The sequence below is a fragment of the Crotalus tigris genome, unplaced genomic scaffold (genome assembly GCF_016545835.1).
Source record: "Crotalus tigris isolate CLP2741 ecotype Arizona unplaced genomic scaffold, ASM1654583v1 scf7180000024302.2721777, whole genome shotgun sequence".
NCBI classification, from domain to species: domain Eukaryota; kingdom Metazoa; phylum Chordata; class Lepidosauria; order Squamata; family Viperidae; genus Crotalus; species Crotalus tigris.
Window position 1 is genome coordinate 596,127 of NW_024100474.1, and position 12,564 is coordinate 608,690.

Sequence of the window (12,564 nt, forward strand, 5' to 3'; positions counted from 1 at the left end):
TTGTTTTGTGCTTTCAGCAAGTCTTCTGATTGCTAGTTGGTGTTCATGGATGCGCTCTGCTAGTTTTGGAAGATAGAATAATGGGGCGGGAAGGGACCTTGGAGGTCTTCTAGTCCAACCCCTTGCTCAGGCAGGAGACCCTATACCAGGGGTAGGCAACCTTGGCTCTTTTATGACTGGTGGACTTCAACTCCCAGAATTCCTGAGCCAGCCATGCTGAGGGGAAAGAGAGAGGTTTCCAAGCTGAGCCAGGCTGGCTGAGGAATTCTGGGAGTTGAAGTCCGCGAGTCATGAAGGGGCCATAGTTCCCCCATGCTGGCTGAGGAATTCTGGGAGTTGAAGTCCAGGAGTCATGAGGGGGCCATAGTTCCCCCATGCTGGCTCAGGAATTCTGGGAGTTGAAGTCCAAGAGTCATGAAGGGGCCATAGTTCCCCCATGCTGGCTCAGGAATTCTGGGAGTTGAAGTCCACAAGACATGAAGGGGCCATAGTTCCCCCATGCTGTCTCAGGAATTCTGGGAGTTGAAGTCCACGAGTCATGAGGGGGCCATAGTTCCCCCCTGCTGGCTCAGGAATTCTGGGAGTTGAAGTCCACGAGTCATAAAAGAGCCAAGGTTGCCTACCCCTGTCCGAGACTATGCCAGACAAATGGCTGTCCAGTCTCTTCCTAAAAAGCTCCAATGATGGAGCACCCACAACTTCTGGTGGCAAGCTGTTCCACTGCTTAATCTTTCTCACGGTCAGGAAGTTTCTCCTTAATTCCAGGTTGCTTCTCTCCTTGATCAGTTTCCACCCGTTGTTTCTCGTCCTGCCCTCTGGTGCTTTGGAGAATAATTTGACCCCCTCCTCTTCTTTGTGGCAGCCCCTCAAATACTGGAATGCTGCTATCCTGTCCCCCCCCCCGTCCTTCTTTTCTCTAGCCTGGCCTTTCCCAGTTCCTGCAACCATCCTTTGTGTGTTTTAGCCTCCATTCCCCCCCCCCCATGACCTCAGGACCCTGTAGCCATTATAAACAGACGCCAGTTACCCTGGTGCCAGTGGGCTGGGGGATTCTGGGGCTGGCAGTCTCGGGGGGGGGGGGTGAAGAGAGGCTTCCACGAACACCCGGGTGGGTGGGTGGGTGGGAGGGGACACGCTCACCTGACGTCCACCAGGGTGGAGGTGGTTCCCCTGGGGCTGGTCAGCGAGATGGCCAGATCCCCCCTCCGGCTGTAGGTGAGCCACAGTTGCACCTGGACGTGCTCCAGAGACCGCATGCCTCTGTTTCCCCTCTGGAAGCAGGGGGAGGACGAGACGTTCTCGGAGACGGACAGCCGGGAGCCGATGGCCCTGCCGGAAGACGGGGAAAGGGGGAAGGGGGCTCCGGCTTCAATAAAGGTGGTCCTCGCTTTACGACCAGAAGGGAGCCCCCAAAGCACCTGTGGCCAAGCGAGGTGGTTGCTGAGTGGATTTGGCCCCGTTTTTCACGATCTCCCTCGCCGCTGTCGTTAAGGGAATCAACGGCAGTTGTGAAGTTGGTCCACCCGGTCGTTAAGCGAATCCGGCTTCCCCCACTGACTTTGCTTGTCAGAACGTCACCAAAGGGGATCACGTGACACACACCCCCCCCAGAATATGACACAGTTGCTCAGCAGCCAAATTTTGATCATGTGACCATGGGGACGATGCGTAGCTCCTAACTGAAAAATGGTCGTAAGTCCTATTTCTGAGTACCAGCAAGAGAGATACGGAGGGAGAGAAAGAGAGAGAAGGGGAGAGAGAGATTTGGAGGGAGGGAGGGAGAGATATATGGGGAGGGAGAGAGAGAAGAGACATACGGAAGGAGAGAGAGGTATGGAGGGAGGGGGCGAGAGATACGGGGACGGTAGAAAGAGAAGGAGAGAGAGAGATGGAGGGAGCGGTACAGAGGGAGAAAGAGATGGGGGAGATAGAAAGAGAAAGAGAGATACAGAGGGAGGGAGAAAGAGATACGGGAGACGGGTGAGGTAGAGAGAAAAGAAGAGAGACATACGGAGGGAGGGAGAGAGGTATGGAGGGAGGGAGAGAGAGATACGGGGAGGTAGAGAGATAGGGAGGAAGGAAGGGGGAGAGAGACGGGGAGAGAGATACAGAGAAGGAGAGAAAGATATGGAGAGATATGGAGGAAGGAAGGGAGAGAGATACGGGGAGAGAGATACAGAGAAGGAGAGAAAGATATGGAGAGATATGGAGGAAGGAAGGGAGAGAGATATGGGGAGAGAGATACAGAGAAGGAGAGAAAGATATGGAGAGATATGGGGGGAAGGAGAGAGAAGGAGAGATACGGAGGGAGATATGGAGGGAGGGAGAGGTACTGAGAGAGAGAGAGAGATGGGGGAGGTAGAGAGAAAGAAGGAGAGAGAGATACAGAGGGAGGGAGGGAGGGAGAGAGATACAAGGGAGGTAGAGAGAGATGGAGGAAGGGAGAGGTACAGAGGGAGAGATACGGGGTGGTGGAGGGAGAGAGAAAAGAAAAGAGACATATGGAGGGAGGGAGGTATGGAGGGAGGGAGAGAGAGATAGGGGGAGGTAGAGAGATAGGGAGGAAGGAAGGGAGAGAGATACGGGGAGAGAGATACAGAGAAGGAGAGAAAGATATGGAGAGATATGGGGGGAAGGAGAGAGAAGGAGAGAGAACTACAGAGGGAGATATGGAGGGAGGGAGAGGTACTGAGAGAGAGAGAGATGGGGGAGGTAGAGAGAAAGAAGGAGAGAGAGATACAGAGGGAGGGAGGGAGAGAGATACAAGGGAGGTAGAGAGAGATGGAGGAAGGGAGAGGTACAGAGGGCGAGATACGGGGAGGTAGAGGGAGAGAGAAGAAAAGAGACATACGGAGGGAGGGAGAGAGATACGGAGGGAGGGAGGGAGATACAGGGGAGGTAGAGAAAGGGAGGAAGGGAGAGAGAGAGATACGGAGGGAGGGAGAGAGATATGGGGGAGGTAGAGAGAAAGAGATATGGGGAGAGAGATACGGAGAAGGAGAGATATGGAGAGAGAGAGATATGGGGGAAGTAGAGGGAGAGAGGAGAGAGAGAGAAAGGGAGGGAGGGAGATCCAGAGGGAGAAAGAGAGAGAGTCTTCCAATACTCTTACATTGGCTGGGAGACCACCTGAAGGAAGCACTTCCGCTGAGGCCAGCTCCTCTGCCACCGCCTGGCCATCTCCACCAAGGCCCCGCCGTCCAGGAGCCCGTAGCCGTAGTAGTGGCTGACTGGAAGGAGAAGGACCAGCTCAGGGAAGACCCTCCCGGCCTCCCGACACCCTCCCAGCCCCCTGGCCCCCCAACAGCCCTCCTGCCGCCCAGAGCCACGGGCTCTTTCCCCGAAGGAGGAGCGGCGGCAGAATGGCCCTGGGGATGCTGAGGAACGAGGGCTCTGCACAACAGCAGCCGGCCTGCAGACCGTCCTCAACTTATGACCATAACTGAGCCTGGCAGTTACGGTCGTTAAGTCTTGGAGGGGGGGGCTAAAGAGTCAAGAGGGCAGCCCCCACGGGGCCCTGGAAGCTCTGCCTGCTTTTATCTATTTTATTTGCTCATAAAATGTAGAGGCCACCCGTCTTATCACAAGGTGAGAAGTGAATTGTACAGATAGAGCTTCAACTTATTTGCTCGTTCGTTCATTCATTCAATCAATCAATCAATCAATTTCTATATCCACCCCTCTCAGTCAATGATCCTGGGAGGTTTACAATGAAAAAAGATATGTGACACGCAGTCCTCGACTTACGACAGTTCAGTGACCGTTCGAAGGTTACAACAGCACTTTCCCTTTCTCTCCCTCCCTCCTTCCATCTCTCTTTCTCTCTCCGTCTCTCGCTTTCTCTCTCTCTCCCTCCCTCCATCTCTCCTTCTCTTTCCTTCTTTCTCTCCCTCTCTCCCTCTTTCTCTCCTTCTCTCTTTCACTCTAGCCCTGTATCTATCTCTTTCTCTCACTCCTCCCTCCATATCTCTCCTTCTCTCTCTCCCTCCATCACATTTTCTCCTTCTCCCTTTCACTCTACTCCCGTATCTCCTTCTTTCCTTCATCTCTCTCCTTCTTTCTCTCTCCCTCCATCATTCTCTCCTTCTCTCTCCCTCCCTCCATCACTTTCTCTCCCTTTCACTCTACCCCTATATCTTTCTCTCCTTCTCTCTCTCCCTCCATCTCTCCTTCTTTCCTTCTTTCTCTCCCTCTCTCCATCTTTTTCTCTCCTTCTCACTTTCACTCTAGCCCTGTATCTATCTTTCTCGCTCCCTCCCTCCATATCTCTCCTTCTCTCCCTCCCTCCATCACATTTTCTCCTTCTCCTTTTCACTCTACTCCCATATATCTCTCTTTCTTTCCTTCATCTCTCTCCTTCTTTCTCTCTCCATCTTTCTCTCCTTCTCTCTCCCTCCCTCCATTACTTTCTCTCCCTCTCCCTTTCACTCTACCCCAGTGGTTCTCAACCTGTGGGTCAGGACCCCATTTGGGGTCGAACGGCCATTTCACGGGGGTCGCCAAACAACGCAGTCCGCCATTTTTTCCCCCTTTTCCTTAGCTGTGCTACTCCCTTTTAGTCTATTGGCTTTTGAAAGCCAATAGAATAGACTCTCTTGAATAGAGTCTAATTCTATTGGCTTTCAAAAGCCAATAGGAATTGTCCAGGCTGTCTCTGCCCTGCTGAGCCCGCCAAAAGTCCCATTCTGCAAACGGTGCTGCACCCGTTGAGTAGTCCTCGACTTACGACCGGTTGAGTAGTCCTCGACTTACGACCAGTTGGGGGTCGCGGCATTAAAAAGGTTGAGAACCACTGCTCTAACCCCATATCTTTCTCTCCTTCTCTCTCTCCCTCCATCTCTCCTTCTCTTTTCCGCTCCCTCCCTCCATCTGTCTTTCCTTCTCTTTCACTCTACCCCTGTATCTCTCCCTCCCTCCCTCCCTCTATATTTCTCTCCCCCACTCCTTCTGTTCCCCCCCCCCCCTCTCTCCTCTCAGGAACACAGCCAGGTTTTCCGGGGCCGTGGGAAAGTCTGACGGGCTTGGGGCTCTTCTGACCTCCCACGGGAGGATGCAGAAAAAGCCCAGTTCAACGGAAAATTCGTGGCTGCCATCTTGATTCTTTCGTTGTCATGGCCCCACGGGGGTCTCCCGTGGCAGGCTGTGAGGACGCAGCCTCTGCCCCCTGAAAGCGGGAGGGCCGTGCCCGGAGAACCGCCGGGCTCCCGGCCTCACCTTTGCGCCCGGCTCCATTCACCGCCCAGTCGTCCGCCTGCAGGTGAGCTGGACTGGAGGCTCTCACCACCAGGTGCTGCATGTCCCTCCAGGTGAGAGCTGGGCTGGAAACACAAAGGGGGGGGGAGAGAGAACCATTCAGAGTTTCGCTATGTGCCCTGTGAGGTGGGAAGGAGGGGGGGGGGTGCAGGTCCACAGGTCTTTGAGCTCCGATGCCATTGCACAGAATGAGGGGGCTTTCCTCCCCAAAAGTGTGGGGGGGAGGCAGAGAAGACCCATACCAGCCTGACTCGGGGGGGGGGGAAAGCCCTGCAGGAAGAGTCTCTGAGAGAGCCCCCTCCCAAGAAAAGAAGCTATCCCTGTGTCCAGCTTCAGTTCCTCTCCGGATCAGGGATAAGGATAGGCAGCTGGGTCTAGTGCAGGGGTGGGCAACCTTGGCTCTTTTATGACTCCTGGATTCAACTCCCAGAATTCCTCAGCCAGCATGGGGGAACTATGGCCCCCTCATGACTCCTGGATTCAACTCCCAGAATTCCTCAGCCAGCATGGGGGAACTAGGGCCCCCTCATGACTCGTGGACTTCAACTCCCAGAATTCCTCAGCCAGCATGGGGGAACTATGGCCCCTTCATGACTCGTGGACTTCAACTCCCAGAATTCCTCAGCCAACATGGGGGAACTATGGCCCCCTCATGACTCGGGGACTTCAACTCCCAGAATTCCTCAGCCAGCATGGGAAAACTAGGGCCCCCTCATGGCTTGTGGACTTCAACTCCCAGAATTCCTCAGCCAGCATGGAGGAACTATGGCCTCTTCATGACTCGTGGACTTCAACTCCCAGAATTCCTCAGCCAGCATGGAGGAACTATGGCCCCCTCATGACTGGTGGACTTCAACTCCCAGAATTCCTCAGCCAGCATGGGGGAACTATGGCCCCCTTCATGACTCATGGACTTCAACTCCCAGAATTCCTCAGCCAGCATGGAGGAACTATGGCCTCTTCATGACTCGTGGACTTCAACTCCCAGAATTCCTCAGCCAGCATGGAGGAACTATGGCCCCCTCATGACTCGTGGACTTCATCTCCCAGAATTCCTGGGCCAGCATGACGGAACTATGGCCCCCTCATGACTCGTGGACTTCAACTCCCAGAATTCCTGAGCCAGCATGGGGGAACTAGGGCCCCCTTCATGACTCATGGACTTCAACTCCCAGAATTCCTCAGTCAGCATGGGGGAACTATGGCCCCTTCGTGACTGGTGGACTTCAACTCCCAGAATTCCTGAGCCAGCATGGGGAAACTGGCCCCCTCATGACTCGTGGACTTCAACTCCCAGAATTCCTGAGCCAGCAGGGCTCAGCTTGGAAACCTCCATTTCTCCTCAGCACAGCTGGCTCAGGAATTCTGGGAGTTGAAGTCCACCAGTCATAAAAGAGCCAAGGTTGCCTACCCCTAGACTAGTGGTTGAGGCACCAGGCTAGAAAGCCGGAGATCTTGAGTTCTAGTCCCGTCTTAGCCACAAAAGCCAGCTGGGTGACTTTGGGCCAATCACCAGGAGACGGTGAGTTCCAGTCCCGCCTTAGACACGAAAGTTGGCTGGGTGACCTTGGGCCAGTCACCCTCTCAGCCCAGCCCACCTCACCAGGTTGTTGTTGTCGTTGTGGGGAAAAGAGAAGAGGAGGAAGGGTGTTGGATATGCTCGTCATCTTATTTGTCAAAAAAAAATAAAGGTGGGGAAAAAATAATAAAGTAAAGTAAAATAAATAAAATAAAATAAATAATAAAATAAAATAATAAAATAAATAATAAAATAAAATAATAAAATAAATAATAAAATAAAATAAGTTAAAATAAAAAATAAAATATTAAAATAAAAAATAATTAAGGTAAGGTAAGTAAGATAAGGCAAGGCAAGGCAAGGCAAGACCGACAGATTTCCCATTTCATTGGCTACCTGTCAGAGTAGCAAAAGCAGACAGGCTGGGATGTCCAGCCACAATTGCAAGTCTATGTTTCTCCCCCCCCCCACATTCTTTCCTTGAGGCCTATCACTATAATTCACAGCAGCTGCAAAAAGGGCACACGCAACTCATAAAATCTGGGTCTGTTTAGTCTTTGACTGTGCAGTTCTTTGGCGATCCCCTAAACAGGAAAAAATGACTTCTCCCCCCCAACATTGCTCTTGCAAAGTTTTCTTTAACAAGATTTATTGAGGTGGAAAGGATACATGCTGTGGCCCTAGGATAGGATAGGATAGAATTAGGATAGGATAGGATTAGAATAGGATAGAATTAGAATAGGATAGGATAGGATTAGAATAGGATAGGATAGGATAGGATAGGATAGAATTAGAATAGGATAGGATAGGATAGGATAGGATAGAATTAGAATAAGATAGGATAGGATAGGATAGGATTAGAATAGGATAGGATAGGATAGAATTAGAATAGGATAGGATAGGATAGAATTAGGATACGATAGGATAGGATAGGATAGAATTAGAATAGGATAGGATAGAATTAGAATAGGATAGGATAGGATAGAATTAGAATAGGATAGGATAGAATTAGGATAGGATAGGATAGGATAGAATTAGGATAGGATAGGATAGGATAGGATTAGAATAGGATAGGATAGGATAGAATTAGAATAGGATAGGATAGGATAGGATAGGATTAGAATAGGATAGGATAGGATTAGAATAGGATAGGATAGGATAGAATTAGGATACGATAGGATAGGATAGGATAGGATTAGAATAGGATAGGATAGGATTAGAATAGGATAGGATAGGATAGAATTAGGATACGATAGGATAGGATAGGATAGAATTAGGATAGGATAGGATAGGATAGAATTAGAATAGGATAGGATAGGATAGGATAGAATTAGAATAGGATAGGATAGAATTAGGATAGGATAGGATAGGATAGAATTAGAATAGGATAGGATAGGATAGAATTAGAATAGGATAGGATAGGATAGGATAGGATAGGATAGAATTAGAATAAGATAGGATAGGATAGGATAGGATAGGATAGGATAATAAAAAGTAAAATAAAATCTGGGCTCAGCTAAGAAGCCAACATTTGGGATGGTCTCCACTCCTTCCCACTTATTCCTTCCAGAAGGCCAGTTTAGGCGCGTGGTTTTCAAGCTCGGCCACTTAAATTCCCAGAATTCCCCATTCTGTGGGAAAGGCCCCACCCAAGGCACCTACTTGGCCTCCAGAGCGAGGGCAATCAGGCCGGCCGCCAGGGGGGCCGAGGCGGAGGTGCCCGTGTGGCTGCTGGTACAGGCGTGTCGCAGATCCGTGGTCACCTGGAAAAAAGAGTGGAACAGCACTGAAGGAGCAACCTTAAGCCCTCCTCCTCTTTGCAAAGCCTCACGCCGCTTAAGCGCCTAGTCCTCAGGGCTCTGACTACATCTCTCTCCCCCGCCTGGTCGGCGGCTGGGCTCCCATCCCGCTCTTCCTCCCACCGTTCCTCTTCCGACGGTGACTTTCCCAGGGCTGCCAAGGGCTGGAAGAAGGAGGATTGACCACCAGGGTTGTTGGCAGCTTTTATTCGAAAACCGATTGGTGGAAGGTCCAATTTCTGGGCCTGTCTCTCTGGACCAGTGGTTCTCAACCTTTTTAATGCCGTGATCCCCAACCGGTTGTAAGTCGAGGACTACTCAACCGGTCGTAAGTCGAGGACTACTCAACTGGTGCAGCCCCATTTGCAGAATGCGACTTTTGGCGGGCTCAGCAGGGCAGAGACAGCCTGGACAATTCCTATTGGCTTTAGAAAGCCAATAGAATTAGACTCTGTTCAAGAGAGTCTATTCTATTGGCTTTCAAAAGCCAATAGAATAAAAGGGAGTAGCACAGCTAAGGAAAAGGGGGGAAAAAATGGCGGACTGCGTTGTTTGGCGACCCCCGTGAAATGGTCGTTCGACCCCAAATGGGGTCCCGACCCACAGGTGGAGAACCACTGCTCTGGACAAATACGAGGGCAATTTCAGAAATAAACCCGTTTGGTTATCAATGACAAGACTGTCAATGCTGCTAACATCGGATGTTTTGCATTGACAACAGATGGAAATGTAGCCATCTTTTTTCCCTTTCGCTTTTAGAATTATATGACGCTGGGAGGGGGCATGTGAATGCGAGTCTAGCTCAGCGGTTCTCAACCTGTGGGTCGGGACCCCATTTGGGGTCGAACGACCATTTCACGGGGGTCGCCAAACAACGCAGTCCACCATTTTTTCCCCCCTTTTCCTTAGCTGTGCTACTCCCTTTTATTCTATTGGCTTTTGAAAGCCAATAGAATAGACTCTCTTGAATAGATCTAATTCTATTGGCTTTCCAAAGCCAATAGGAATTGTCCAGGCTGTCTCTGCCCTGCTGAGCCCGCCAAACGTCCCATTCTGCAAACGGTGCTGCAAGTGGTCTGCAGCGAAGGCGAGCTGTCTGGAAGCTTCCACCCCTCCCTGCTGAGCAACTACTAAAAGTGTAAGTAAAAGAGGGCCAAGGGTGGGAGGTGGGAGGCCGGCAGGCGCAGGGAGGGTTGCTGGCGTGCGTGGGGCCCGGCGGGTGCCTTACCTCCCTTGGGCTGGGCCAGCTGGTGGCCTAGCCGGTGGTTGGCCTGCGCCATCTCTGCCGCTTGCCAGCTACGCCTTGGCCGGCGCAGGGGGCGGCACCACGCATGCGCGGCGCTCCCAGGCAGGAAAAGTCCTCGACTTACGACCGATTGGGTAGTCCTCGACTTACAACCGGTTGGGAGTCGTGGCATTAAAAAGGTTGAGAACCACTGGTCTAGCTAGCCATAACAACACTAAACTTAGCGTGAGAGTCAAGGTTATTGAGCCCAGAGGTGATAAAGAATTGGGCTGGATCTTCTTTTTTTCTTTTTTTTTTTATTCTTTTCCTTTCTAAACATTTATTTTTTGTATTCATGTTTTTTTATATATATACTATTGTTAATTATTTTATAATTTTTCTAATTAATGTATTTAGATTTCTAACTAACGTTAGATTCATTTATGGTTTATATTTTTTTTAAAGATTTTTTGATGAAATTTTAATTAAGCCTATATTCAGCTCTGGGAAGGTCGGGGGAGGGAATGGGAGGGTTGGGGAGGTTGGGGGGAAGATTGTTTTGTTTTTGTAAAATTTCAAAAATTTAATAAAAATTATCTTTGAAAAAAAAAAGAATTGGGCTGGAGAACTTGCTTCCTGCTAATTGGGGAATGTGATTTATGACTGTTAATTGGAGGAGGGAATTGTGCTTTGATGCTATGTGCATGAATTCAGTTTTTGGCTTCGATTATGTAGTGTCAATATTATGCTATTCGAATAAAAGATTATTTGAAAAGATTATTGAGGTAAACAATGCCTCAAAATTCTTTTGAAGAGTTTCATCTGTCGGAACCATGACAAAGACACTCGCAGATACAGAACTTTTATTATATACCGTAAATGCCGGCGTATAAGACGACTTCCGCGAACGCTGAAATCGGCGCCAAATACGGGGGTCGTCTTATACGCCGAGTCGTCTTATACGCTGGAAATACTGGTAGTTTCCGGCGTATAAGACGACGTTCTAGGAATGCGGCCCGGCTATAAAGATGGGGGTCATCTTATACGCCGGGTCGCCTTGTACGCCGGCATTTACGGTACATTAGAAAACTATAACATGACGCGACTTCTCGACACAATCGCCATTCCAGTGGGGGCCCTCGTCATCATGTCTCACAAGATTTCGTTGCTCGGCGCCAAATCTGTCCTATAAGGGGGAGTGTGTGATCAAAAACATCCCAGCGGAACCGCTTCTGAAGTTTTTGGGTCCGTCTAGCGGTGTGTGGGCGAGCATTGTCGTGCACCGACAACACCACACCGGACGTGGTGCCGTAGAAAATCCCGCCAAATGCGAAGATGCCAAAGGAGTAACTACTGGTGAAGTTCACGGAGTCTGGTTCAACCATCAGTTCAAATGTCTGCTGTGAAACGTTACAAAAACTCAGACAAGACACCCATGACAAGCATCGTCGCCTGACGACCTCCGGTGTGGTGTTGTTGATTCACAACAATGCTCGCCCGCACACCGCTAGACGCACCCAAGAAGTTCAGAAGCAGTTCCATTGGGATGTTTTTGATCACACACACACCCATAGCCCAGATTTGGCACTGAGCGATGACGACAGGAATTTCAAACTTTGTAAGACGTTGACGAGGGCCTCCACTGGAATGGCGATTATGTCGAAAAGTCAGGTCATGTTGTAGTTGTCTAATGCAGTGGTTCTTAACCTGGGTGATATTGCTTCCCAGGGGGCGATTTCATTTTTCAGGGGGGCGATAGAACGAAAAGGGGGCGATACGGGGGTGATGGAGCGAGACGTTTTGGGGACACTTTTGAGACTTTTTCGTACAGTGAATCGCTGCATATCTGTCATACAAAAATATCAGATCGCTCGCTATTAGTGGATTGAATTGTGTTTTCAAATGTTCCTCCAGCTAGCATCAGTACAGAACGCCGTACATGTGAATACGCATCGCTTATCTTCATGCGCGTTGCGCAGCCGCCTCTACCCTTTTTATATTTCTTTTTGCGTCTTAAATTTCACTTGTAATTCAATCATTAAATGTTACTGTTTTTCTTTTCGGGCATTTTACTTTCTTGCAACTAAATTTTGTTTTCAGTGGTCATTACATTTAAGTGTCTTGAATAAATAAGATAATAATGAAATACATGTATCATGAAGTTTGGGAATAAAGTGACGGGTGGCACCAAAATTTTTCAAACAATTGAGATATGGGAAAAAGACTGGACATAAATTATTTGCATCGATATGTCCTGATGACAATTTTAAAGAAAAAAAAAAGTGTTTGCATAAATTGAAGAATTATTTCCTATGTTGTGATTGAGAGGTTATGTTGGGGGAGGGGGGCAATGACAACTTCCTCATTGGCTCAAGGGGGCGATTCGTTCAAAAAGGTTAAGAACCACTGGTCTAATGTTTATGATAAAAGTTCTGTATCTGCCAGCGTCTTGTCATTGATAACCAAACAGAGGTTTATTTCCAAATTGCCCTCGTGTTTACCTCCGTTGAATTCAGCTAGAAGTGGGCCAGGTCGCATCTGAGGCCGAAAGGCACGCTCAGATGAACTGAATACATGTGAATATATTCTAGATATATTCTATCTGTTCCAAATAATGAGCTTAAATTTGAAGGATGGAATTTTCCCAGCCTCGGCCTCAACGCGCGTCAACCGAAGCGACTTTAAGGTGGGCTGGACTTCAACTCCCAGAATGCCCCAGCCAGTTGGTACTTGTCCCTTTGGTTTTTTTTCCTGGCTTGTGTCTTTCA

The 12,564-nt window shown here is 49.4% G+C and overlaps 1 protein-coding gene across 1 annotated transcript in view; it reads right to left on the minus strand.

Moving 5' to 3' along the window:
* Positions 1-12,564, minus strand: part of PCSK4 (proprotein convertase subtilisin/kexin type 4) — a 41,601-nt gene that overhangs the window by 10,138 nt on the left and 18,899 nt on the right. Inside the window, exons 9-12 of the mRNA XM_039324555.1 lie at positions 8,435-8,535; positions 5,215-5,318; positions 3,113-3,230; positions 1,141-1,329 (exon numbers count right to left, since the gene is read on the minus strand). Of these exons, the coding sequence (XP_039180489.1) occupies positions 1,141-1,329; positions 3,113-3,230; positions 5,215-5,318; positions 8,435-8,535 (512 nt within the window). The remainder of the gene's footprint in view (positions 1-1,140; positions 1,330-3,112; positions 3,231-5,214; positions 5,319-8,434; positions 8,536-12,564) is intronic.